The 26685-nt window shown below is 46.7% G+C and overlaps 2 protein-coding genes across 4 annotated transcripts; one reads left to right on the forward strand and one right to left on the reverse strand.

Annotated features, from left to right (window-relative positions):
* The first annotated feature begins 4055 nt into the window (after positions 1-4055).
* TRIM14 (tripartite motif containing 14) lies at positions 4056-14272 on the forward strand. Of its 2 annotated transcripts, XM_048051099.2 has the most exons (6): positions 4061-4348; positions 6979-7074; positions 7976-8209; positions 8855-9017; positions 10249-10341; positions 13242-14272. In XM_048051099.2, exons 1-6 carry the CDS (start codon positions 4163-4165, stop codon positions 13775-13777), a joined length of 1308 nt encoding a protein of 435 aa, XP_047907056.1. In that variant the 5' UTR covers positions 4061-4162; the 3' UTR covers positions 13778-14272. The 2 variants fall into 2 exon arrangements, with proteins under 2 accessions (XP_066843777.1, XP_047907056.1); XM_066987676.1 differs by lacking the exon at positions 7976-8209 and having other exon boundaries at positions 4056-4348.
* Positions 14273-15069: 797 nt separating this feature from the next.
* Positions 15070-25451, reverse strand: NANS (N-acetylneuraminate synthase). 2 transcript variants are annotated; one of them, XM_013197554.3, is made up of 6 exons: positions 25206-25451; positions 24357-24572; positions 20073-20172; positions 19670-19824; positions 18415-18681; positions 15070-16911 (listed from the first exon to the last, which is right to left on the reverse strand). In XM_013197554.3, the coding sequence occupies exons 1-6, from the start codon at positions 25335-25337 to the stop codon at positions 16702-16704; spliced, it is 1080 nt and encodes a 359-aa protein (XP_013053008.1). In that variant the 5' UTR covers positions 25338-25451; the 3' UTR covers positions 15070-16701. The 2 variants fall into 2 exon arrangements, with proteins under 2 accessions (XP_013053008.1, XP_066843778.1); XM_066987677.1 differs by lacking the exon at positions 25206-25451 and adding an exon at positions 24830-25177 and having other exon boundaries at positions 24357-24627.
* Positions 25452-26685: the final 1234 nt, after the last annotated feature.

Below are 26685 nucleotides of genomic sequence, written 5' to 3' on the forward strand. Positions count from 1 at the left end.
CTCGTGGTTCTGAAACTGATGATGCCATCTACTGACGAACACTGGGTTTTACCACAAAACAGCCCGTTCAATACAGCAGCGACTGGCAGCAGAGCCGCAGCAGGCCGCGGAGCTTTGGGTCGGTTTGCTGCCGGCCTCAGCACTGGGCCTGACACAGCGGGGGTCCCGCTGGGCCTGCATTCGTGTTACAGGTGGGATGTGAGGTAAAAATGCTTCAGCTGAGCCAGGGCTGTCTCACGTGCTTTTCTTACACGTTATTAATGAAAAAAGGCATATATATAAGGAGATCCTTTCAGGTATGGGAACAGGTTAAAGCCCTTTAGACAGGACAGAGTCTGTCTGGCCAGGAGAAACACGTATCACCAAACCACGTCTGGTGGGGGTTGGAAGATGTTTGTTGGAGAGGGAGGTGGAGAGAGGCAATGGGGAGAGAAGCTAAGAAGTGGTTCAGAGCTTGCATGAGTACCAGGAGCCTGGGCCACCTCGTAATCTTGTTCAATAAGTGAATGTAAGTCTCTTGGGTAGCAGTGCAAGCTGTGGTACTTCAGCCCCTGAAAGACAACTATCTGTTACTCAGGCAAGGAGCACCTGCTATGCAAGTGGCAGTGTTCAGCAAGTATGCAAAGAACAGACAAATAGCAGAATATCAAGGATAATCCAAGGGCAGAGGATGCAGAGATTGCTTATTTTTTTAGAGAATTTTGGTTCCTGGTGAATGCACTTTGATTTCAGTGCTACCTTTGCTGGGTTGTCCTAGGGCACTGTTGTTCACGCAACAGTTAGCTGCATGGCGGACAAGCAAGGCAGAGAAACAGAAAGTGAAAATAGGATGCTGTCATAAATACAGATAGGTGGGAGGAGATAGGAAGCAATATTTTTCTTTCCCCTTAGTGCTAGTTAAAAACCTGTCTGTAGGAAACGCATCTGTTGCTGAAACGCAATAAGTAAAAAGGAAAAGTAGAACAAAGCAAGGCCAGTACAAGAAGGGGACAGCAGGCAAGATAGTGCACAGATGAAAACACCAAACAGAAATCCTACATCTCCTCCCCCAGAAGGGGACAGGGCTTCTTCTTTCCAGCTTCTCTTCTGACCTGGAACAAGATGGCTTGGTCCCTGGGTTGGGCTTTCTGTGTCCTATGGTAGTTGTTAATAACAGCAAGTAACAAGGGTCATGGCAAAGGAACAACAACAGGTTGTTGTTTGCTTGTTTGTTTGTTTGTTTTTTACTGGAAACTATGAAGAAGCATGGGAAATGGGGGCAGAAAGAGGACTTTACTTGGCCTTTTGCCCAAGTTCTCTTCAAAAACAAAAACAAAACAACCCAAATCTGTGCTCTGAGGCAGGCTGGGCACAGCTGTGGGTTATACCTCACCGAGGAGGGGACACAGCAGCTGCCTGAACTGCTCTACCTGCCCAGCCACAGCAAGGCCCGTCATCCGCACGCAGGAGGCTCCGACTGCAATGTGGGGACCTTTCCCGACAGTGGCTGGTATCCCCAGCCTCTGCCCCTTCCTGGGGGCAGCACAAACCACATACGTCTCTGCCTTTAGCTGAAAGCCATGCTTTTTGGCTCAGCTGCCTAAAGGTTGTACCTGCAGTTCTGTCTGATGCAAACTACTTGGGCAAAAGTGTGTCACTTGACTTTTCTGCAGCAGGAATGGTTTCTCTTCTCGAGCCAGGGGGAAGGGTGACTCTTACTGAAAGCACCACAGTCTGACACGGGGTGTTTGGCTTCATCCTGTCGAACATTCACTCTGTGCAGCAGGGGCTCCCTGTCACTTGACGTCTACAGATGCTGTGTAGCTGCCACTTCTCACTCCCCAGTGTCTCTGCCAAGGTGCAAAAAGAGTCCAGATCCTCACCAGAACCTGTGAATTGTACACGAAGTCAGACTCCACTCCTCCCCTTTGCCCTGAAACCCCAGAATGAAGAAGAAGCCGGATCTGTGTGAGGAATTTTCTGCACAGAGACACAGGAACACCCCGGCTTCACCCCTGCCAGGTGTCTGTGTGCTGCGGCTGCCAGCCCCACGCAGAGGCTCACCAGACGTGCACCAAGCAGGACAGTCACTTGACAGGGGAAATATAAGGCGGTATCCAGGCTCAGTTTCCTCTTCATCAGGCGTTGTGGGTCTTCGTCACCCCTAGCGTGCAGAGGGGTTACAAAGCCCAAAACCAGGGAAAGGGAAGTTCAGCTGAGAACAAACAGGGGGAGGCTCAGCCCCCTTCAGCTCCCTTTGGCCCACCCCAACCAGCTGGCTGTCAGGGTGAGTGGCTCCAAAGCAGGAAAATGTCACGGCTCCCCACTGTTCATCTTCTTGATTTAACTAACCTCTCTTCACTGCCAGCACTGGAGGAGAGCTCCTCCTGGCCGCAAACAGCCCACAGCACCCTCTGAGGCACCTGAGCCCCATTTTGAGTGCTTCACCAGGCCCCTCTGCAGAGACAAACGTGGGAGCTGCGCAGAGGAGCAGGGTCCCTCCTGCTCGCCTGGCCCCTCACCACCACAGGGCAGCGCTGGCTCACGGTGTCAGGCAGGAAAATACCAGGGTGAAAGTGCGTCCGACCTGAGTGCATGGTACCAGCACCTGACCACCCGCTGGTGCTCATGCAAACGCTCGTTTTACTGCAGCTCTCTCCTCTAAAGCAAACAATTAAAAGCATTGGAAAGCTGAGAGAGATGAGCTCAATGGGTTCCTTTGCAAGGTCCTATACGAAATGGGAAATAGTGTCCCAGGCAGTCACAACCTGCAAGCTGCAAGGCACGCACCCATGTGCAATGTCCTCCCAGCCAAACTGATGAGCAGTTGTTTGGATAGGTAGGCCAGCAGGTGGACAGAGAGCCTCCTGTGCTGCTTGGCACTAAGCACTGCCATCAGATGCACAAAGTCCAGGCTGCAGCTGGGTGCTAGCACTGCTCCTCAGGGAATGTTTAATGCCCTTATCTACAGACAGGGCAATAGGGTGGAACGTGCTCTCCACAAGCCCACGGTGATTATGGATGGGAGGTGACAGCAGGCAGAGCAGCTCTGCAGAGGGCCTGTGACAGGCTGGGGAAAGGCACCAGCATGAATCCCACCAAGGTCAAGGCAGGCGAATGCCACGTCTGGGATCATCCCGTGCATGAAGGAACCCCTCTGCAGCGGTTCAGGCTGGGCACCAGCAGGCTGGGGAGCGGCTGTGGCAGAAAAGGGCCCAAGTCTGTGGGCTGAACACCTTCCCACAGCACGTCCCCCTGGTGATGGAGACCAGCCTCAAGCTGCATGTTGGTCCCATTGAGGGAACCCTCCTACAGAGGCCACTCAGAGAGCGATGGGGTTGAAGCACAGCGTGTCAAAGGAGACATGGGAGGAACTGGGCTTGTTCAGCCTTCAGAAGAGATCTCAAGGCTGTCTGTAACTCCCTTTTTGGAGGAAATAGGTGATGGGGTCACAACTGTCCTTGAAAGTGCATGGTGAAATGACAGGGCACAAGGTGCAACAAGGAAAATTTTGACTTGACGCTAGGAAGTTTTCCCCGTGGAGATGGTCAAACATTGCAACAAGGTCCCAAAGAGGCTGTGAAATCCTCATCCTTACTACCTCCACAGCACCAGGCTCTAGCCCTTTTCTGTGTGGGATGGTGAGACCAGGTGGTCCCCAGATACTGCTATGAACCCTCACCATTCTGTGACTCTTGCATGGGCTCTGAGCAAGGCACCCTTGGAGAACGTTTTTGTGAACCACTGAGTATCCGTGCAGCTTTTTGGCAGGCCTGGCATTCCCGCTGCTGTCAGAGGGAGCACCCTCGGCCCTCAGCTCTCCACATCCTCTTGCATTCATACATGCACTGGCTCCCAGGCTCGCCGGTGAAAAAAAGGCTCATTGTCAAATCCCATCCTGTTTTTCACATCGCTTTAACTCTGGGCCATTATTTTGGCCACTCGGTTGGCTTTTGCTGACAGAAACAATAGGAGGAAAACACATAAAATAAATACAACTTGAGGGGAGGGGTGGGGAGAGAGAGACTCGGCAGAACGCAGCAGTCAGATTGGTCTGGAGAAAGTTGAGCAACCCCTGGGGCCGCCCCCGGCCCGGCAGGGGGCAGGAGGCAGGAGGCAGCGGCCCCGGGCCCGCCCCGCGTCCCGGCCCCGTCTCGGCGGCGGTGCCCGGTCCCGTGCCGCCATGGCGCAGGGGGAGTCGTGCGGGGCGCCGGCGGCGGCGTGGCGGTGCTGCGGGGCCCACGGCGGGCGGCCGCTGGAGCTGCTCTGCGAGGAGTGCGGCCGCTGCGTGTGCGCCCTCTGCCCCGCGCTGGGCCCGCACCGCGGCCACCGAGCCTGCCTGCTGCCGCATGCTGCCAGGCACCGGCAGGTGGGGAGGGGAGGGGAGGGTGGGGAGGGAGGGGAAGGGAGGGAAGAGAAGGGGAGGGGAGGGGAGGGGAGGGAAGGGAAGGGAAGGGAAGGGAAGGGAAGGGAAGGGAAGGGAATGTGCACTTGTGTGCCTGACTGGAGCTGGGAGACTAGTGGAAGTCCCTGCCTTTTACCGCGTTTGCACGCTGGTGAGCGAGTTCCCGCATCCAGGCAGCCCCTAAGGGAACGCGGCTGGAGCTGGCTCCTCAGGGCGAGCGGTGCGGGTGCCGCAGGAGCGCTCTTGGAAACAGCTTTCGCTTTCCTCTGTGCAGCCCTGGGTAATGCTCGGCCTGAAATGCCTGGGGCTGGCGCCGTGTTTCCTTGTGGCCACCTGTGAGGGTGGGAGTGCCGGGTGATGTGCGTTGGCTGCTGGCGGAGAAGGAAGGGTGTGTTTTGCTATGTTATCTTCACGGGTCTTTGAGGAAGGCAGTGGGGTGCAAATTGCAGAATGGATCGGGGAAGGTTAACACCTAGCAGAGCTCTTGAATCTTTTAAGTGGTGCAGAAACCTTTGGTCAGTCAGGGACAAGACTGGAAGAGATGTCATGCCCCAAGTTTCTCGGGGTTTCTTGCTCCATGCGAGAGAAACATCTGTCTGCTCGCACATATGTGCCTGTGCCAAGGGGCTTCCAGACATGGACTCTCTGGCTTTCTCCTGCAGCCCGTTTCGTCTGTCTCTCTCGTAACTGAGTGAAAGATTGCATGCGTCTCTAAAGGAGCCACATCTCAGCAATGCAAACCCGCGTTGCCCACACGGTTTATCCCCCCTGCAGAGTTTAAACGCCACGCAGAGCTGGGGACGTCGTGGTGAGTTCGCCCATGTGCCTGGGTCCCGGCTGCAGGACGGGCGCACCGACAGAGCTGTAGCTGCGGAGCTGGCCTGCCCGCTACAGCTGAGAGGCTCTGTGTACACCACCAATGCACGGGGCCGCCTTGCCATCAGCTATCGCTGATGCCAAGCTGTAAATATTTGTTGTTGCAGCCACTGGCTACAGCATCAGTGTAGTGATAGCGGGTGTTTCTGATTGCTCTTTTGCGTGCCAGGAAGCACCCTGAACATTCAGTGGGTTTTGACTCTAGACAGAGCACCCTGCTGATGGTCTGGGTGAAAGTGCTTGGTTAGCTGCCCCTCAGCGCTAAATGCGTGAGCGTGCAGTCCTGATCTGAAGTACGGTGGGTTGGCCTTATCTGGTCACCCACCCAGCAGCTCTCTCAGCCCCCCTCCTCAATAGGACCAGGGGAGAAAATAAGATGGATAAGCTCCTGGGCTGAAGTAAGGACAGGGACGGGGGATCACTCAGCAATTGCTGTTGACTTGGGGAAGGTTAACTTGATTTATTGCCAATTAAAAATAAAGTAGGATAGTGAAAAGCAAAAACAAAACTAGAAATACCTTTGATACCTTTTCTTGTCTCCCCTGCATTTTTCCCATGCTCAACTTCACTTCTTCACTCTGTGCTCCTTTACCTCCTCCCCCCCGAGCAGCGCAGGAGAATGGGGGAATGGGGCTTGTGGTCAGTCTACAGCACTTCGTCTCCACCATTGCTTCTCGGTCACTCCCTGCCCCTGCTCCACGCGGGGTCCCTCCCACGGGATGCCGTCCTTCCCGAACTGAGCCTGCGGGGGCTGCCCGCAGGCAGCAGCTCTTCAAGAACAGCTCCCACATGGCTCCGTACCACGGGGTCCATCCATCCCCCAGGAGCAAACTGCTCTAGCACAGGTCCCCCACGGGTGGGCGGCAGCTCCCCCCAGACCCCCTGCTCCTGCGTGGGCTCCTGTCCACGGGCTGCAGCTCCGGCCCAGGGCCTGCTCCTGCGGGGGCTCTCCATGGGCCGCAGCCTCCTCCAGGCCACATCCACCTGCTCCACCGGGGGCTCCTCCACGGGGCTCCTCCACGGGGGGGCTGCAGCGTGGAGATCTGCTCCGTGTGGGACCCATGGGCTGCAGGGGGACAGCCTGCTCCACCAGGGGCCTCTCCCTGCACAGGCCGCAGGGGAACTGCTGCTGCCTGCCTGGAGCACCTCCTGCCCTCCTGCTGCACTCACCTGGGGGGCTGCAGGGCTGCTTCTCTCACACTTTTGCAATCCTCTCCCAGCTGCTGTTGCACAGAAATTTTTTTTCCCCTTCCCTCAACCTGCTTTCCCAGAGGCCCACCCAGCGTCGCTCCCTGGCTCGGCTCTGGCCAGCAGCAGGTCCCTTTTGGAGCTGTCTGGAGCTGGCTCTGCTCTGACATGGGGCAGCTGCTGGGCTCTGCTCACAGAGGCCACTCCTGCAGATCCCCTGTTAACAAAACTTTCCCATATAGACTTAGTACACAGTGCCATAGATTTCAAGATGAAAATGTTTTTTTCACCATTGGTTTCCCTGCTGCTTATGAAGGTGGCATAATTTGTACATCTGTATGTATCTTACCCTTTTAACCACTGGGCAACAGATGAAATGGTGAAATATTTGTTTAATCTCCCTCCAGTGGCCTTGCTGGACAGCCTTATAAACTGTTCCTGTAATATACTCCCTGATAAGGAAAGAAAGTTGTTTTTTATAGATGTTGTTATGAAGCAGTAATTTTATTTATTTATTTATTACTGTATAGGAACTCCTGACGCTGTATTTGAAGGATCTAGAAGAGAGAAAAGAACAAGAGGCTGGTAACAGAAGGTGTATAGAGCAAGCTGCTAATGATCTGAAGGTAAAGCATAGCTTCCTTCTCCCCTGGATGGTTGTTTTCCAAGGAGAGACATTTTGCTCTGTCTGTAGCTCTCCATAACCAGACAGCTGTTGCTTCCCAGGAAAGGAATGTTTTTCGTGTGTACATTACAACATACTACTATCAAAGGGAGAGAGGAAGGGAAAGAGTTTCTAAAGGCCTGGCCCTCGCCCCCTGCTCAGGCAAACACCTTTGGGAGAACCGTGTTGAAATGTCTGTGCAGAGGAATAGTAAATACTCCCAACAACTTATTTTATTCCGACTTTACTGATGGATGTTGCATTGCACAGAATTGCATTGTTCAGTCTGACTGAATTCAGAGTGTAGTAAACAAGAAAAGCTCTATTAACTTTCCCCTAAGAATGGGGATGCGTGCTAAGCTCCATCTCATTTATAGAGCATGAACTGGCCTTTGCTCCAAGGAACATCTCTGAACTTCTCTGTTCCAAAAATATCAGTAAAAGTTGGAGGAACCTCTGAAGAGCTTTGGACACTGTAGTTTGCTGTCGCTTCCTTTTGGATGCTTTCTTTTGCCAGCAGCTCCCTGACCCTAACTTGCTTTAAAAAGGGGACAAAGCGTTGCTACCAAAGGACCAGGTCTGCTGCTTGTAGGGGTTGGTACCGGGCCCAGTACCTGGCCTGGTTACATTACAGCTGAAAACTGTGTTTTTCACATACTAAGCATCATGGAATCTGCCCTCAAGCTTTTTCATCCAGGAGATAAGCAGGAAGATCCTGACTGTGCTTGCCCTTAACTGGGTAAACACTCATTTCTAAAGAGATACAGCAAATTGGTTAAAATTCAACAGAAATGTGTCATTGACAGCTGAAATGTTTATGGTCTGTTGAATCTGGGGCGGTCACTCTTCTGCTTCACCTTTAGGCACATGCTGCTATGACCAAAAAGCAGCTGTCAGACAGAATGACTGAGCTCCAGTTACTGCTTCGCGAAGAGGAGAGCCTGGCGAGAAATTTAATTGATGAAAAGACTCAGCAAGCCCTGGAAGCACATGGTCAGCAGGTGGAGTCCTGTCGAGAAAAGCTTGCAGCCCTGGAGACCTTCTCGTGTCGAATCAGAGAAACACAGCAGAACAATGACATCATTCAGTTTCTGGAGGTGGTATTGTGTGATCTGGTTCTGCCTCTTAATCTTCGTAGTCCCTGGTGAACTGCTCTAGTGGTTAGCCTACCTAACCTGTAGATCGTTCTGTATGTAAGCAGCATCTTTCTCACTGATTTTTTTTTTCTTCTTTTTGTTGTTATTTTGGTGGACTGGTTTGTTTCCTGATTTATGAGCTGTTAGGTGTTCATGCCGTGGCATTGACGTCAGCGCTGTATGAGAACCACGTTAACTTTAAGCATACGTGAAACAAGTTAGGCCTGTCTCCTCATCCTGAAGATTAATGCTGTATGAGGTCTTTCCTTACACAGTGTAACATGAACGTCTGAGGAAAGGCAGCCCTCTCTGGGAACCTGAGGAAGAAGGCTAAATTGGCTCATTCCTTTAATTGCAAAAGATGCCGATCTCCCCGAGCTCATTTTACTGGAGTGCTTTTCTTCTTGCCTACTGATAAATGTCAGCCTCTCTTTCCTAACAGGCTGCTAAACAGTCTGAGCACAGCAAGGGTCGCCTGTTACAGTCCTTATGTTCATTCACGTAGTGATGGAGCTGTCCTTGCCCTCTGGTGTGTGGGAGCTGGCGGGAAGAGTCCGTTTGTGCTGCTGTCTGTACTAATCAGAGGATTTGCCTTTCTGCCCTCAGAAATCCATAGAAATCGAGAAGGAAATGCAGGAGCCAAAGAGCCAGCTAGAACAGTGGCATCCGATACCTCTCTCATTTGAGCATGTACTCAACTACTACAAGCATCTCATGACAGTGCTTCAGTCCGTTCTACAGAAACCACTAGAAGCCCGGCTTAAAGAAGGTACTCAAAAGAGTGCTGCGAATTTTGCATCCTCCTGGCCTCCTTCTAAATAAAGTGTGGTTTGTAAGATTCTTTTACTAAGTAAACTAAGCTGGAGAAAGCAAGCATTTCGAGTATGGGTGCTGTTCTCTGACAGCACTGGTGTAATGTTGCTATAGCTGTGGTGATGTAGGAACACGTGAGGTTTCTCTTTCAACTCTGAAGAGGTCTTTTACGTCTTCAGATGCTTTTTTTCCAGCCCTATCAGTTATTTCAATATAGATTACTTATCTCCACAGAGCTTACCTTATTTTTATCCCTAGACCATCACGCCTACACAATGCAGCTGCTCTGTCCTTTCAGTTACTGTTAAGTGCTGTGACAGAACATCTGCAGACATGGGACATTGGCTACCTCTAGAAATCGAAAGCTTTTTGTAGTTGATACACCTAGTGATCCTTCTGTCTCCGGCACTCTGAAAAAACTCTCTGTTTTTTGGTACTTTAAAGGTGGGTTAACATGTTCTGCTTAGAGGGCCTTTTGTCTTCGAGCTCATATTTCAACTTTAAGGGACCTCTTGCATGATTGAAGCAAGGAGTTCCCTAACACAGAGCCACAAAGCCATGTAACCATGGGGAAATCCTGATGCTGGTTGAGTTTCAGGTCAGTAGGGCCACAGTGGCCATCAGATTACATCCAGCTACCTTTTAATGATCCCATTTTTTAAGAGCTGCCACCAAGAACAGTAGAGCAGGGTGCTGGGGGAAATGTTCTCACCAGACCTGGAAGGTCACTGCAGGATGAGTGGGAAGTTGCTAGACAGTGCCACGGAGTTGCTCTGTGGCTAGTACCTGTGGTTGTCTTAACAGCCTGACTGTGTTCTCACCTGGTGTGTGGGGCGGTTTTGGAGGAATGGCAGGTGCTTGCCTAGGGTTGTGCTGGGTTGTGATGTCCCGTGGCATCTTTGGGATCTAGCATCTCTGTGCTATCCAAAGAACATAAAGTAGAAAGTGTGCAGAGCGAGCGTACCTTGTCCAAGAAAAGTAGTACAGATTGTCCCATGAAATTGGAATATGGGGTGTGACTATATAACCTTACTCAGGATGTGGGTGGAATTCACAGCAAAGAGGTAAAACCCAAATAACCTGTCTTGCAAAATCCCCCCTGGTGTTTATTTTTAAAATCTTGAGAGTAGAGCCATCTTCTTCCACTGATAGGCTTACCTAAACTGTCCCTTTTCATTTCTGCCCAGACGTTTTCAGCAGCCTTAATGCCACCACAAAGAAGGAGCCTGGAACAATGCTGAAAACCATGTCTCCTGTTGATCGGTTGCTTTTCTTAAAACGTAAGTATGGTTGCACAAAAGCTAGAAGCACTCCAAACACTCATGGCTTAGTCATTGAAGCAGTCAGTGAATGTGTGCTACCATTATCTTGAACAGGTCTCTTAAAAGGCCTCCTGCTGTTTGAGAGGAACAAGTTCTCAGCTCTGCTTGAGAGCCAGTACTCTTTTCTGTATCTCAGGTTGGGAAAGAAACTTTAGTTTCTGCCTGTGACGTCTTGATCCTTTGTTTTTATTCAAAACTGCTAGCGTGTGAACCAGTTAATGGCTAATTTCGTTTTTTGAAGGCGTTGCTATTTTCCACGTCATCGTGGTCTGTCTTTAACTGTATCTGTCCATCATGTACGGTTGGACCAGATGATCTTGGAGGTCTTTTCCAACCTTAACGATTCTGTGATTCTATGTAGTGCGTCTAGCGACAATCCACAGGTCATCATTTCCTCTGGTGTTGGTAGAGAAGATGTATAGCAAATTGTTTCACCTCTCTGATGGAAAGCTAATTAACGTTTCCAGCGGCCTGCAGCAGATACGCTGTGGCTGTTCTTAATCCAAAAGCTGTTTTGTTCCCCATTAACATGGCATCTGGTGGCTGTGATGTCAGTGGGTCTTTCCACGTTTGCATCATCTCTGCGCTGCAGGATCCAGATTGAGTCATTCACTTTGTAACCATAACTTGATCTTTTTAGGATGCTAGGACAGGTAGTACGTGTCAATGAGCTCTAGACAGAAAGAGAACACTGCAGAAGCTTTTGTCTGGCAGTGAAGTGGGCTCCCAGTCTTCATGAACGTCAGCCTTTATCCATCTCCTTCAGGCTGTCTCCTGATGGATTCATACAGAAAGTACTCCATTTGTTTCACGTATGAGCAGACATCTCTTTAAGGGCCAAAAAGACTATATCTCAACTCTATTAAACCTAAAAATAACAAACCTCACTAAGAAAGATGCTGGATGCAGCTGCTCATAGTCCAGCAAAATTGTCAAGCCCTAGTGATAAATGAGTATTTGGAGTTAAAGTCACTTAGAGATGTTACTGCTTGGGAAAAATGGCAAGTCTTCCAGTAATCCAAACAACTCCAGCTGTTTTGCATTATTTTTCTAGTCAAATTCACATCCATGCTCTCATATACTGGCATCCAGATGCCGTTCAGTTCATGTGTTTTTTTTTTTGTTGTTGTTGTTGTTTTTTAAGCAATGGAGGTATTTTCATTTTAGTAGCAATGTATCTGTTAGGAACGGATTTTATGAAAATCTAGGTTTTCGGGCAGATTTGACAGACTTGACACCACTAATTTGCACAGCTTTTCAAGTGCGTTCTCAAAGAGAAGCAGACGCTGAAGCCAGGCCTTTAAAATCATCCCTGCTTTCAAGTGACACTTTCAGTCTCTTTTGGTCCCAGTGTCTTCCATGTTCTGTACAAACAGCATCCCCACCATTTACCTCTTGGAAGGTGACGTGAAGCCAAGACTCAAAGACAGACAGAGAGACATCGACAAGAGACAATCCTGCAACACGCTGTTTTTACCTTCGTAATTCCTGTTTCCTGTCTTTTGTCACCAACTGTGCACACAGGTGGGCGTTAGTGTTTGCAGTGTTCACCCACCTAAAATGCCTATGCAGACCGTATGAAAGCCAGCACTAGCTTTTCTGCCTGGTGCTTCACCCGTGAAGTGTAGTAGAGATCACAACAGTAAGATGTTGCATGTGCGAGACCTGTCCCTGTAGTGGTATGCTTTTGGAAGTTTCAACTTGGTGTCTACAGTCATAAGACCAGAATTAAAAGTATGAAAGCTTTTTTTTTGTTTTGTTTAGAAAATGTCAATGCTTCTGTTAACACTTGTGCATGTACAGTACTGTTGGCCTCTCCCTTTTATTGTAGCAAACAGGTACAGTTTGAAGGGGGTAGAATTATCAGCAGTGGGCTCTCTAGCACCTTCACACACATTTTACACATCAGCAACTCTTTCTGTACGTCTTTGACCCAGACTAAGCAACTGCTTCATTTCTGATAGCCAGGTGTGTGCAGCCCAGACCAAGACGATTTGTTAGCAAGGCTGTGTATAAAACAGCTACTGGTGCACCACTGTTTCCTGTATGTTAAATACAGCTAATGTTAGGGGCCATGGCAAGGCAAGGGAGACATGGCATGCAGCTGTATCTTTTAGTCACGACTCGTGTAGTACTTAACTTGTCTTTCTGAAACACTACGGATGGGTATAGAGGTCTTTTTCTGGCTTTGTGATTTCCAGTCCTGTAACAGCTGCTTCGTGGTGAAAATATTCTGAGCTGCTGCTGAGTAAGACAGTGAGTTCTAGGGTATAGTTCCAGACTGTGGTTCTTCCTTTGTAAATTACAGGCTAGGTGAAAACTTAGTGCTGTAAATCCTCTGGGAGCTGGTAGGTTGTTCCTTTGGGTAGGTTGTTCCTTTGCTACATACATGCTGCTGCTCCTCTGAGCTGTGGTGCCCCTGTGCGAAACCAACACTTAGCCCATTTTTCAAATGCGATCTCACTGAAATGAGGTCTCGCAACCAAAGACTCTGCTCCAGTGCTCTCTAAAAACCTTAGGCTGTCATCACACTACCAGTCTCCAACTAGTCCACTTAAAAGCAGAAGCTCTGTGTTCATTCCCTACCTAGTTGTATTCTTCTTACCATTTGTTAAACACACATACACTGTTTTACGTATTTGTCTTTTACTGACCTGCTTTAAGGCCTATGCAACTTTGAACCATCAGTGCATGTTGATAGTGCAGTGTTTTCCAATTTAAAAAATGTCTATTTCCTTACAAAACGGCAGTTTCCAAGCCACTGCCGGCTGTGGGCTCTTTTGCCGGCTTTTTGTAACTGAGGCTTCCTTCATGAGTCACGATAAATGTAGCAAGTATGTTTATGGTTTTGATTGCAGATGCAAGATCGCCAACCTGGGAGTATGACAGCCTTCATCCTAGGCTGAAGTTGTCTGATGACCGTCTAGTAGTGAGCTGCAACTGGAGGAGGATGTTCTACCCCTGTGGTCCCCAGAGATTCGATAAATTGTGGCAAGTGCTAAGCAGAGATGCGTTCCTTTCCGGGAGCCATTACTGGGAGGTTGACCTCCTTCAGGCTGGAACTGGGTGGTGGATTGGCGCAGCCTACCCGTCCATTGGCAGGAAAGGAGACTCTGAAACCTGCCGCCTGGGCTGGAACAGAGCATCGTGGTGCATCAAAAGGTTTGATTTTGAATACTGGGCTTTCCACAAGGGGGAGAGGATCCCACTCGCAATAGAAGATGATCCTGATCGCATTGGTGTTTTTCTGGATTACGAAGCCGGGATCCTTTCCTTCTACAATGTTACGGATGGCATGGCTCACCTGCACACCTTTCGCTGCAAGTTCACAGAGCCAATTTACCCAGCCTTGAGGCTCTGGGAGGGGTCCATTGGGATACGCAAGCTAACATAAAGAATGAAGTAAAAAAAAAGGCTGTATTTCATGGTTTTGGTATGAAAACCACTTTAGTAGTGATCTACATGAATTACTCTATGTCATACGGAAGATTCAACTGTGATGCTTTTAGAAGGTAACGGTGAAGTTGAAGAAAACCAATTGTTTTTAATGTCTGTGTGTTTTAAACGGGGGAAGTTGACCTGCTGTTTATAAATGATGTCAATATATCACCTAAAGTGCCATACATTATATTTTTTGTACTTGATTCAAATTTGCAAAATGGAAAAACCCTGGTTAGAATTTTCAAAAAAAAGTTTATTACAACTCATATTTGAGCCTGCTGTAATTTTTTTTTCAGCGCCATCCCCTTATCTGCCTGGAGAGGTTGCAGTTGTGCATCGTATTGGGTTTAGTTTGGCTCAAGCTTCAAGTGGACATATTGCCTAATTTTATAGTTGATGTCAGATTTGGATAATGTGGTTTAATTAAAATTAAGTGGTTTGTACTGAAGTATCGTCTCATGGAAGATCTGAATAGAGGCAATGACTGATAGAGAGGCACCTTTAAGCGGAGCTGAAGTGGGAGCTACTGTAGCCACACTCAGTAGTCATGAGCTGGCCTTGGGTGTCAGAGGCTCTGAAATGGGATCCTCAGTGCCCATATTCTTCCAGCTTGCAAGGATGACTTTTCATCTGCTGTTTCTACACAGGAATAATGATTTATTCTTTTTCCCAGGCTCAAAGAGTCACAGGGAACAGAGTTCAATCCCATTGGCAGCTGCTCACCAGTGGCTTTCTCCAGGGCTCAATTCTGGGGACAGTTTTCTTTAACATTTTTGCCAATGACCTGTGCAAATGACCAAGTGCAACCTCATTAAGTTTGCAGATGATCCCAAGTTAGGCAGGAATGTTGATCTGCTTGAGGGTAGGAAGGCTTTTCCCGGGAACAGCCTGCCCAGTGAAGTGGTGGAGTCCCCATCCCTGGAGGTATTTAACAAATGTGTGGACATGGCTCTAAGGGACATGGCTTTGTGATGGGACGCCATATGTCAAGTGGATGGTTGGACTTGATGATCTTGAAGGTCTTCTCCAACCTGGATGATTCTATGATTAATTAAAATCCTGGAAATCTTTGGAGCCTATGTTGGCAGCGTTCCCTAGAACCAGCTGTACCGCTCCACTGAAGGAGCACTGACACTTGAAGCAAGCAAGGTAATCTTGGGTGGTTCAAATACTAACTGCCCTGAAACCCTCTCTGCTGCTAGCAAAGGCAAGCTCTGACCACACACTGAAACACAAAAACAATAGTTTGTCTTATAAGCTCAATTTATTTTTTAAATTTGCCATTTTAAAAAAAATCTTTTAACAATTTACTTGTTTCTTAATGTAAGGCAAGCATATTGCATCAGTCAGAGCTCACAGACTGTCACAAGCACAAGATTCAAAGACCTCTTCTCCCCAGTTTAAATACAGGACTACAGTCTCCTCAGAACGGAAGAAGGGTAAACATTTTGAGAGTAAACAGCTCACAGGTACAGAAACACAACCATCAAATTCAAAATACTTCACCAATTCATAACCAAGAGGTAGCAAGTTCCAAATAACCGTAACTAGTAAAGGGTTCTGTCACAGACAAACGCAGACAAATTAAAACAATGTGGTTTTGTGCTGACCCAAGCTAGCTGAGAGATGTGTTGTACCTGCTGCCATACTGATCCTTCCTGGACAAAGGTAAGGGCAGCAGGCTAATGGGTAGAGGAATTGCATTTCTTACTTGGAAAGTAAGAAGCTGTGATGGAACAGTGGAGTGCACGGAGGAGCACGGACCATCATGCTGTGATCTAGTCAGTGATGTGATCCAGTCGAGCAGCCAACCTCAGCTGTTTCAAAGAGCAAAGAGTGGGAAAACAAAAATCCCAATGCAGTGCCTTTGCTTATTAGTCTAGAAAGGAGGCTGCTGAACCTTTACCAGCGTGAGAAGTTGCCCCCAAATACAAATACAGATACCCCAATGCACTGCAGAAATCATGAGGATGCCAGGATTCAGTCAGCTGATGGTGGATGCTTTTGCCAATTTCTGGATGCATTGATTAAACTTAGTTCCACTGATCCATCTTGGACCAATTTTTCCCCTTAACCTGTCCAGCTTGCTCTCTTGCCTTTCAGTTCACAAAAAAGTACAAAAAGGCTCTTTCTCTGCCCATTACACTGGGGCTTTCTACCCATCCAATTTACTGCATTTCTTGGAACTGTCTCTTGAGAAGGTGTGGCCATGCTGGAATCTAGTTTTCTCAAGGAGTTGTTTTTTTCCCATAGTGGCTTTACTGAATAGACAGTTATCTCCCTTCACTGTAATGCTTCATTTCAACTTTGTCCACCTTAGGCAGGTTCCTGCAAACCCTTTATCTTGAGACTTCTTTTTAAATCTTAAGACATACCTTGAGAAAAATCCATCAGGTTGCATGTGTAAAGTTTTCTGTTAAGTTTATGTAACCTTGCACTTGTCTGCATTTAACTCCAACTAACATCCTGTTTTTGCAGGGATAAGGAAAATGATGGAAGAGAGAGGGAAACATTAAAAGATATAGCACTATGACAATTCAAAGTGTAGACAAATCATTAGGATTTAGTGTATTCTTACCAGAAAAGGCAAACTGGAAGGCAGCAGACCTTGGTCTCTGATTTGGCAAAACTCCGAAATAATCTAGGTTAAGTGGAATGGAAAAGGAGTATGGTATTTTCTAGACACGCTGATACACAGTTTCTAAAAATTGCTCTTCATAATTTATATCCCCTTCCTGCAAAAACTTCCTGGTAACTGGATCTGGAAAATTCTAATCTGCTTAGATCCTTTCTTCTAATCTACCATGCTGCTATACTTAAATATGTTGTGCAGTAGGGCAGGCCTACATCATGAAATGTGTAACAGAGTACTTTGGTTTAGCACTTTACTTTCTTGACATGATTTTCTACTGCCTGCTCAGTGATGGTTTCATCTTCTTCAATATGCTTTTTAACCTTCTGGCCCAGCAGATCGAAGATGGCTTCTGGGGGAAATCCCTTAGGCTCTCCCACCTTCACTGTCAGCATGTCAAGGGTCAGTATGGTACCTTCAGGAATTGTCACCTTCGCCACAACAGACTTCCCCAGCTACAGGGGAGAAAATAAAAAGAAAGTTTAAGTCAAACACATTCCTAGACACAGAATACCAAAAGAGGTGAAAAAAAAAATATATCTGCAGTTACTTGGGAAGAGGTTGTGTGGACTGCCCTCCCCATTGGTTACTTCTTAGTCCAAATTAAGTTTGAGTTAGCATGAAAGCCTTCACTCTAACAAGGCTGTCGGGAAGATCTAAACCCATTCTGAAATCAGACAATGCCTCACTGGAATATCCCAGAAATAGAATAGCGAGAATCTCATTAGACTGACTAGTATTCTAGCTTAGTGCAAAAGCAGCTCACATAGAGTCATACACAACTATAACTCAACTTAGTTACTCACTGGATGATACGCATAGAACTGCACTATGCTCAAAATTGCCAGCATTATGGTTTGGTAAAAATAGTTAAGAAATAGCATTTTACAGGAAACAGTAAGTCTACGAAGAAGTTGTGTGCTAAGCATTATCAGTGTGCATGCTGTTACTTAGCAGCAGAATCTTTAGAGTGCAGAGGCAGAAACACTGCTGCAATAATTGAGATATTGAGACTATAAACCTAAGTATGATGTGCATAGTATCAAGCTGTTTTTTCTGAATTGTATTGGTTTTATGTGGCAAGAGTTTGGTAGCATGGGGGCTGCAGGGGTGGCCTCTGTGAGCAGAGCCCAGCAGCTGCCCCATGTCAGAGCAGAGCCAGCTCCAGACGGCTCCAAAGGGACCTGCTGCTGGCCAGAGCTGAGCCAGGGAGCGACGCTGGGTGGGCCTCTGGGAGAGTAGGTTGAAGAAGGGGGAAAAACTGTTGTGCAACAGCAGCTGGGAGAGGGGAGTGACAAAATGTGAGAGAAGCAGCCCTACAGCCCCCAGGTGAGTGCAGCAGGAGGGCAGGAGGTGCTCCAGGCAGGCAGCAGCAGTTCCCCTGCGGCCTGTGCAGGGAGAGGCCCCTGGTGGAGCAGGCTGTCCCCCTGCAGCCCATGGGTCCCACACAGAGCAGATCTCCACGCTGCAGCCCGTGGAGGAGCCCCCTCTGGAGCAGGTGGATGTGGCCTGGAGGAGGCGCCTGCGGCCCATGGAGAGCCCCCGCAGGAGCAGGCCCCGGGCCGGAGCTGCAGCCCGTGGACAGGAGCCCATGCAGGAGCAGGGGGTCTGGGGGGAGCTGCTGCCCACCTGTGGGGGACCCGTGCTGAAGCAGTTTTTAGTTTGCTTTTAGTTTCTCACTGTGATAGTCTGCTAGTGATAGGCAGTAAATTACATTAATCTCCTTATGCTGAGTCTGTTTTGCCTGTGACAATAACTGGTGAGTGATCTCCCTGTTCTTATCTCAACCTTTGAGCCCTTTCCATCGTATTTTCTCCTCCTTTTCCTTTGAGGGAGTGAGAGAGCAGTTGTGGTGGAGCTCAGGTGTCCAGCATGGTAAAGCCACCCTATGAATATAGAGTTATTAGCTGTCAGTCTCAAAGACTTTCAGCTGCATGTGAAGCAAAAGCAAAAGTTACCTTTTCATTGCAAGCCATTTCACAAGGCAGGAGTTGTTTAATTGGAGAACCCATTGCTTTTTCCACAGTACGGATGGCTTTCACTAACTCTGCAAGTTCACTGGGCTCCAGGGATGCTTGGTGGTCACTTCCTTTCCACGTTTTGTCAAGAGTCACGTGGCGTTCCACTACTTTAGCACCCATAGCCACAGCTGCCACTGAAATGGCGATGCCAGTTTCATGCCCCGAATATCCAATGGGGATATCAGGAAAAGCTGATTGATATGCCTGCAATCATGACAGAGTTGGTCTGAATTATCAAGGTAGCAATTTCAGAGATGGAGCAAGTTTAACAACGATAACTGCAATGAAAACATAGACGGTCACTGTGCCACTAAACAAGTGGTTATGCTTGAGATGATTTTTTTTAATTGAACAAGTCACGCATTACCAACCATCTCGTTTCAGCAAATTCACTGGGATTATCAATGAACGACACACGTTCTATTCTTCAATTTCTCTTATACTTTTCTTTTTAATTTAGTTGTACTCTTCAAGGTCTTCAAAGCCTACATCACTGTAAATTACACTGATAAAGTAGTGCTTTATTTTCATCCAAGGACCCGATGGACTACTTAACTTGTATCCACAGCAGGTTCTACACCTCCTCCTATTTCAAATCTGAAGCACTCCTTTCTGCAGCACATAGAGGAGTTATCCAGTCTTACAGGCAATTAAATGCAGTCATGTTCTACTGAAACTAAAGCTAGGCAAATGTTTGAACACCGGCCAACTTGGGAACCTTTTCTTGCGTTAGCATCAGGCATACCCAAGTAATATTTTCAGCAAAGGCAACTATAATCCATTTCCTTTGCAGTTCCCATATTCACACGAAGCCTTTTCAATGAAAGTTTCTGGTCTTGTCCCCTGTTTAGAGTCATGTTCTCAATTACATGCACCTTCTTGGAGGTAACTGTGTCACTTTTCTTTCCACTGCAAAGCACGGGCTGACACTTCAGCCTCCTGTTTCACTCTGTTTAATTGCACATGCCCCAACAGTAATATACCTTATCATATCCTTCAAAGCTGAGTTCTGCTAAAAGAGGATCTAATTAATAATGTCACTTCAATGTTTGCATGAATTAGAGGAACATGACACTCTTCTGACTTCTCAGAGGTGAATTCCAGCTTGCCCAAGATCTGGAAATATAATGCAATAGAAATACATAGCTCTTCTCTGGTACCCTAACCATGGCACTCTCGGTTATTCACTGACCGATATAACACGGAGATTGACATCCTCTGGCTGAAGCGGGTAGGCACTGGTGCATTGCAGGAAGCAGAAGTTTGGATTGATGGGCTTCACAATCTGATAAACCTGCTGCATTGTGTTCATCGACTGCATCCCGCTGGAAATCACCATTGGGCGTCCTAGCCATTAAAAAAAAAAAAAATGGTTTGCCCCAGATCTCAAGTTTAGGTCCATAACAAAGCTACAAAAGCTTATTTGAAATTCTTGCAGTGAATTAATTCAATTGAACTGGAAAAAGAAGGTGGGTGAATCTTTTTTTTTTCTCTTTTTTAAGATGTTTTCCAAAATCAAGTGGAGGAAATATGTAATAATTGAGCTATTGAGACAAAGTGATGTTTACCAAGACTGCTCGAAAGAAAATGCTTACCTTTCTTTGCAGTCTTTTCCAAATATGGAAAATTGTTTGTATCTCCTGATCCTACTTTGAAAAATGGAACATCTAGTTCATGTAGAAATTCCACAGCCATCTGCAAGAAAAAGAAATCACTGCTTTTCACCACACCACTTCAGCTGGGTCAGGAACAGACAAGAACTACCATGCTGTATTACAACAAACAAACAAATAAAAGCAACCCAACCCTGCAAAACAGTAAAAGCAAAGCTTAAGTAAATACAGCACATATATACACAGCCCCCCAAACTGTACTTCTCACAAATCAATGGTATCAGGTACAAAAAAAAAAAAAAAAAAAAGGTCAAATAAATCAAAAGCAGATACACCATTTTGCTTCAGGAGGTTGGTCTGCAGGTTAACATTTCAGAAACTCTGAGCCCATCAAAGGACAAGATTTTAAGATACAGTACAGACAGTGTGGCTGGATTTGTCAGATGCCTTGTGGCATGTCTATAAACATTAAGCCTGACTTTCTGAGACTGTTACCAAAAAGCTCTTGATACAATCAGCAGGTAAATAGTAAGAATATCAACATTATCAACATTTGTTACCCTGAGGAAAGGAGTAATTTTATTCAAAGGGAGACTTTGGAAAAGGTGCTTACTGGAACTAGCTAAGGAGCAGGGGATGTGTCAGGTACTTCAGTCTGCTCAGTTCAGTTTATGCAAGTCTCATCTACCTTTTGGCAAGGCTAGATCCCAATGGATTTACGTGTCCAACTCCTGAATAACATTTACTATTCTGAGGATATCTAGTTTCTAACTTCCCCCCAGATCAAGTGTTACTGATGTGCCTTCTTTTACATTTCTTTTACACAGATTTTGCACAGGTTTTTTATTAGGTTCCCTGTCTCAAGGCAGTCTCTTTGGTCTCCCGGCCACAGCTGGTCAAGCCTGCTCTAGGTACAGCAGCTTCATACAGCCGTGCTCCCCTGCACCTCTAACTCCCTCTAACTCCCCACAGGGCTCTGTGGGCCATGGCACTCTTGCTTGATTTTACTGGCACTACCAGGAAGAGTAACTACCTGCAGATGGGAGTTAGCCCCCTGAAGAGGGAATGCGCTGCAGGCACAGAGGCAGTCTTCCTGCCTCACGCCTGCAGTTCAGAGGTATTAAACCACAAACCGCACTTAAAACTACAGGTAGCTTTCCTGAGCAGCTCTGTCACTCTGAACAGTCGTATAAGTATTCGGCTGCCTTTTGACTCTCGGAAGAAACCTGTCACCAGCTTCGGCAGTCTAGCTAACCTGTTTGCAATGGCTGATCCCCCTCAGTTCCACCATATGTAAAATTCTGCACCAAGCTACTTGCCACGTCACTATTTGTGGAAAAAGTTAATGCTCCCTTTCAAAGAACAAGTAACCCACAGACACGGAAAAATCATGTTTGCAAATCATCTATCCAAAAAGAAAGCCACAATGGATTGTCTTCTATGAGCGATATCCAAAAATAAATAGTGCCAAAGGAAAGACAGTAAAACAGTTTATTCAAATCTTAATTACACTCTGCCTCCTTCTAAGAATGTGTGTGCTATATTTGAGGTAATTCAGGAATTATTGGAGGTTCCATTAAAATTAGTATTGCATCAGTAAGTAACCTTTTGAAAATAAGTATATTTAATGAAAGAAAAATCCCAAACATATCACAAGCGACATTAAAATTCTTCATTCACATTTGGGCAAAACAATTAAATAGTTACCTAACTTTGTCCCCCTTTCAATCTCTCCCCACACATTTTTAATTTCTTTGCCTCATTCCTTGTCACAGCCAAATTCACTTAGTGCCAGAGAAAGACAAAGGTAATGTTCAAAACAGATTCGCACCTTCTTCAGTCTAATTTTTCTATAATCATTACGATGCAGATTCAATTGCTTGTGTCTAGGATGCATAATGCCTCTTTAATATGGTTTATTCACTAAGATGCATAATGCCTCTTTAATATGGTTTATTCACTAAGATGCATTGTGCATGAAGACATATTAAAAAGCCACCGAGCTAATCAGAAGAGACTGCACAAAATGAAGTATGACATATGGACCCAATATCTAATGCCACTCTTCATAAGGTGACTATCTCACGGAATTGGCAGCTTTCTCGTAGGAGATTCAAGGAACAGGACCAGCTTGAGCATCAGGGTTGGGCCAGATGACCCCCAGAGGTCCCTTCCAGCCTCAACCAGTTTGCGATCCTGTGTAACTTCAAATAGCAGGGACAACATTAAAGGGAGTGGTTCAACAGGATCCTGTTCCGTCTCCAGTACACACTGGAGCAGAGCAGATAAAGGAGTTACCTACAGTCTTTGTATTTACGTCACACATTGCTTCACAGAACTTCCTCATACAATTAAACACACAATTTAACCTCTTCAACTTACCTGGAGCTCCAGAGGTTATGCTCAATTCATAGAAGCTAACATTCTCAAGGACTTACTATATCAATCTATGCAAAGTCTGCAGTAAGTCTGAAGACGGTGAGCAGAAATACTACCAGAAGCGTCAGCAGCTGTATAAAGTAACTGCTGTTCAAAAAAGGATGCCCAAGTATGTATCAGTGCTGTTAACTATCTGACGAGGCCACAGGCTCAGAGAAGCACAGCACCTTGAGATAAAGAGAGATCTTAGAGGTGGAAAGCGATATTAGCTGCTGTATGTGAAACAAAGATGTTCTGCATTTCACTACAGCCTGTAGAAGGAGGAGGTTTTAACATCAGAAAAGAAAGGGTGTGATTTTTCATCCCAAAGGCACGCGGGTGTTTAAGATCTCAGGCACAGAAGTCTGAGACTACTGGATGTAACTGTTCTTTTACTGAAAGAAAAGATGGAGTAGGTGTTGTTATTCAGCTGGTCCCTTAGACATGAAGGCACCAATACAATAAATATCACAATACTCTCTTTTCCCTGATCTATTTCTGAGCCCATGGCATTGGGCTATTCCGATACATGCAAAACACCTGCTTGTCTATCAGATGTCTGAAGTAGTTTTTGATGGTGTTATGGTGTTCGGCAGCTGCACTCTCAGCTGGGGCACAGCAATTCAAGGATTTTGGTCCATAGGACAGTCTGTTAACAGAAACAGTGGGAATAGCCAGAGAACTAGAAAAGACAACGTAAGAAGCATCAAGGAATTGGAACTGCTTAGTCCATAAAAATATCAAAAAAAAAAAAAAGAGAGAGTGAGAGAAATGTAATAATGGTGTTTGAATAAACAGGAGATAGGAGAATAAAAGTATGAACTTTTATGTTAGACGAGGAATTATAAGAAAGGAGATTAATCTGATATCGGGAATTCTCTCTGATGGTAGGGAAAGCAAGGCACTGAACAGACCACCTGAGAACACTAGATAAATCCCACCCTTGTCCCATCCTGGATAAGGCTACATGCAGAATGACAGGGATGATCGTTTGCCTGCCTTATGCAAGAGTGGCTGGCTTGTTTCTGGAAGCTCTCGTTCAGTTTGTTTCTCTATTATTTTCTAGGCCACAAAGAAAACTAGAACAATACATAATCTTCAATCTGTGTTAAGGTTTAACTGTTACCTGAACTTTCCAGTTTACACATTTCAATTGTAGACTGCATTTATCAATACTGTAATTAACATCGTTTTGAGGTAGACAACAAGCAAGAGTTAAAGATTTCTACATCTTTCAAGAGGGAACAGCAACAGATGAGCTTCATGGAGTTTCCAGGCTGGTGGTTGACTGTCCAAAAACCCACTGACAAAATAAGTAAATGTTTCAAGAATAACAGAGCAAGGTGAATCTCTACCTTGATTAGTAAAAGAAAAAGAAATACATTTCTTCTGCTTAGAAACATGAACTTAGTAAACAGAAAGAAAGAAATAAAGAGAGAAACAATAGGCGTTAAGAACGGAATCTAGTTCAAATACAGAGAAGAGTTTGAAGTTTTGGAGCTGATATAGCAGACAACACTGGATAGCAGTCAGACTGCCCTTTTGATCTAAACTCTCAAAGTCTTGATTGTTTAAGGAGTCCAGCTGAGGCCTAGTCTCTAATATAATGTACTGTGCATACGTACTTCAGCATAAATGGCAGTTCTTCCGAAACACTCAGCTGTCTAACCAATCAGAATAGTGACACAAGTGAACTGACAGAAGTACCTTTACTCCAATTTCCTCATTTACAAACTCAACGTCCACACATACTTGGTGTTCTTTTTATGTCAGAACTATAGCGCATAAGTAACAAGCAACAGACACAATAGCTGGATTCTCCCTGTCATTGCAGTATGGCTTACGTACCTCGTCCATGCCAGAAGCTGTGAAGAAAATCCCTATTTCCTCAGCGTATTTCTTTAGCTCTCTGTATTGGTCATGGCTAAACTCCAAGTGGCGCTTGTGTTCCCCGTAGGTCTTTCCCCAGGAGTGTTTAGAGGTATATGGTCTCTCTAAGGCTTTCTTGTTGAATTTGTACTCCAGTTCGCTCTTCTGAAACTTCGCACAGTCTGCTCCGCATTCCTGCAGAAGAAGGTGGTGCACACTCAGTGGCAGTGCAACCAGAAACGCACTAGTCCTAGAAACGAACACACAAGGCCTGTGCAACTAATGCTGTCACCTGCATTTCAGTTTTCACATTTATCGTTGTACCCATGGCATAATGGTGTGAGCACTGCGTGACAAAGGAGCCCGCACGTGCACCCTTTTATTTCAAAATGCCTGCATGCTTGGTAGAAAAGCAGTCCAGAAATAAACCATACTGAAACTACAACACTGACCTTCCTCTAGCCATGCCTGCCAGTTCCTCAACTCAGCTTCCGCACGCTAATTTTACATGGCAGTGCCAGGCCTCCGTAGTGCAAGGACCGCGAACCTGAAAGCTGCCTGGGATGTCGCCTGTCGCAGAGCCAACCCCTCACTACTCTGCTCCACGCCAGCACCAGCAGTCGCGGCTGTGAGCACAGCACGACTCCTCCTTCCGCGGCGACACGCCGGTTCCGAACACAGACGAACGTGCATAACGCCACAGTACGTCTAACGCCTGTCTAACACGCGTGACACGTCCCCATGATGTCCACGGGAGGTATCTCGGCAGCTGCACACGCTCCCCGCCGGCTGAGGGCCCCCGTCCCGTCCCGCCACGCCCGGTCCCACCTTGGCCATGCGGATCATGCGCTTGGCGATGTCCAGGTCTCCCTGGTGGTTCTGCCCGATCTCGGCGATGATGAAGCACGGATGGTCGCCGCCGACGCGCCGCCCGGGGCACAGCTCGAACTCCCGCGACATGACGGCGACAGCACCGCCGACCTACCGACCGACCGACTGACGGACGGACACACCGGCACACTGACCGACAGACCGACCGCGACTGCGCCGAGGGGACCCGCCCCGCCCCGCCCCGCGCCGCGCCGCCCCGCCCCGCGCCGCACCGCCCCGCCCGGCCGCGCTGGTAATGGCGGCGGTGGCAGTGGCGGCAGGGGGCGCTGGCGGGGTGCCCGCCTCCATGGGGCCTCACGGGCGGCCCTGGGTCAGGCCCGGCGGAGCCGGGTTGGAGTTGTTCACCTAACGGAGACGCTCCTTTGCTTCGTTTTTTCTTTCCTCACGTGGGAGGGCACCTTGTGGAGACTAGAATTTCTGCTGTGGGGAAAAAAAATGTAAAAAACTCTTAATTTCTTTTCTCTTGAAACAAAACTGACTCGAATGTCGATGTGTTGCTCTGTTTTTGACCAAACATCATTGTGCAACAGAAGATTTTTACAGAAATGTTTATAAATGCGACACGCATATCCCCTCTTTCCACTCAAACTTGTTTTTCTCGTGAGCTACCTGCAACCAAGCTGGGATACTTTGCTCAAGACAGCAGTTACCTTCTTCCAGAGCTTTAGGGATAAAAGGCATTGTAATGAACATTTGTAGGAGGAAAGAAAAGTTGATTGTTAAGCCTGAGGAACAAGTTTCTGTGTAAAAGGGAGCAGGTTATGCAGATCAGTTATACTAACGGAATATATTAATGAGCAGTTTGTTTGCATTTATTTCATGTAGTGGTTTAAGGCTGTGTTGGGCAACTACATATTAACTCCAAGAAAAACAAAAGCAGAACTGTCTGTTGTGAAGTAAAGTGTATGAATCAGGAACTAAACCAAACCAAGCTGTGCTGCGTGGACAGAGTCCGCCCAGAGATCCAAGTGATCTCAGAAGGTGATAAATAGTTCCCGTTTCTTCCTTCCTCTGATTTTCTCTTGACTGAACCTGATAAGGCTGGAAAACATTGAATTGCTTGTTTACTTACATAAGCCACAGATTATTTTTTTATATAAAAATGTGTATCTTTGGATAAAAATGATGAGTTAACAGTTATGAAAAAAAAAAAGGAATACTTCCTGTGTTCAGAGGTTTTCACATGGTTAGCTATTCCACATTCCTGTCATTCCTCCAGGGTATATGGCTTACTTTCTGTCTTCCTCCAGTATCTCCTTCACTCTTTGGAAGAAAAGAAAAGAAAAGAAAAGAAAAGAAAAGAAAAGAAAAGAAAAGAAAAGAAAAGAAAAGAAAAGAAAAGAAAAGAAAAGAAAAGAAAAGAAAAGAGAAGGGAAGGGAAGGGAAGGGAAGGGAAGGGAAGGGAAGGGAAGGGAAG

The sequence above is a fragment of the Anser cygnoides genome, chromosome Z (assembly GCF_040182565.1).
Source record: "Anser cygnoides isolate HZ-2024a breed goose chromosome Z, Taihu_goose_T2T_genome, whole genome shotgun sequence".
In the NCBI taxonomy this organism is placed as follows: domain Eukaryota; kingdom Metazoa; phylum Chordata; class Aves; order Anseriformes; family Anatidae; genus Anser; species Anser cygnoides.

What these genes read in the sequence shown, in the direction of transcription:
- TRIM14 (XM_048051099.2), top strand. Translation starts at nt 4,163, where the DNA reads ATGGCGCAGGGGGAGTCGTGCGGGGCGCCGGCGGCGGCGTGGCGGTGC. An exon ending in AAGCTGCTAATGATCTGAAG is followed by an intron (nt 7,075 to 7,975) that starts GTAAAGCATAGC and finishes CTTCACCTTTAG; the next exon opens with GCACATGCTGCTATGACCAA. An exon ending in TCGGTTGCTTTTCTTAAAAC is followed by an intron (nt 10,342 to 13,241) that starts GTAAGTATGGTT and finishes TTTTGATTGCAG; the next exon opens with ATGCAAGATCGCCAACCTGG.
- NANS (XM_013197554.3), bottom strand. Translation starts at nt 25,337, where the DNA reads ATGTCGCGGGAGTTCGAGCTGTGCCCCGGGCGGCGCGTCGGCGGCGAC. An exon ending in TCAATCTCCGTGTTATATCG is followed by an intron (nt 18,682 to 19,669) that starts GTCAGTGAATAA and finishes TCATGATTGCAG; the next exon opens with GCATATCAATCAGCTTTTCC. An exon ending in AAATGGCTTGCAATGAAAAG is followed by an intron (nt 16,912 to 18,414) that starts GTAACTTTTGCT and finishes TCTCCCCTGTAG; the next exon opens with CTGGGGAAGTCTGTTGTGGC.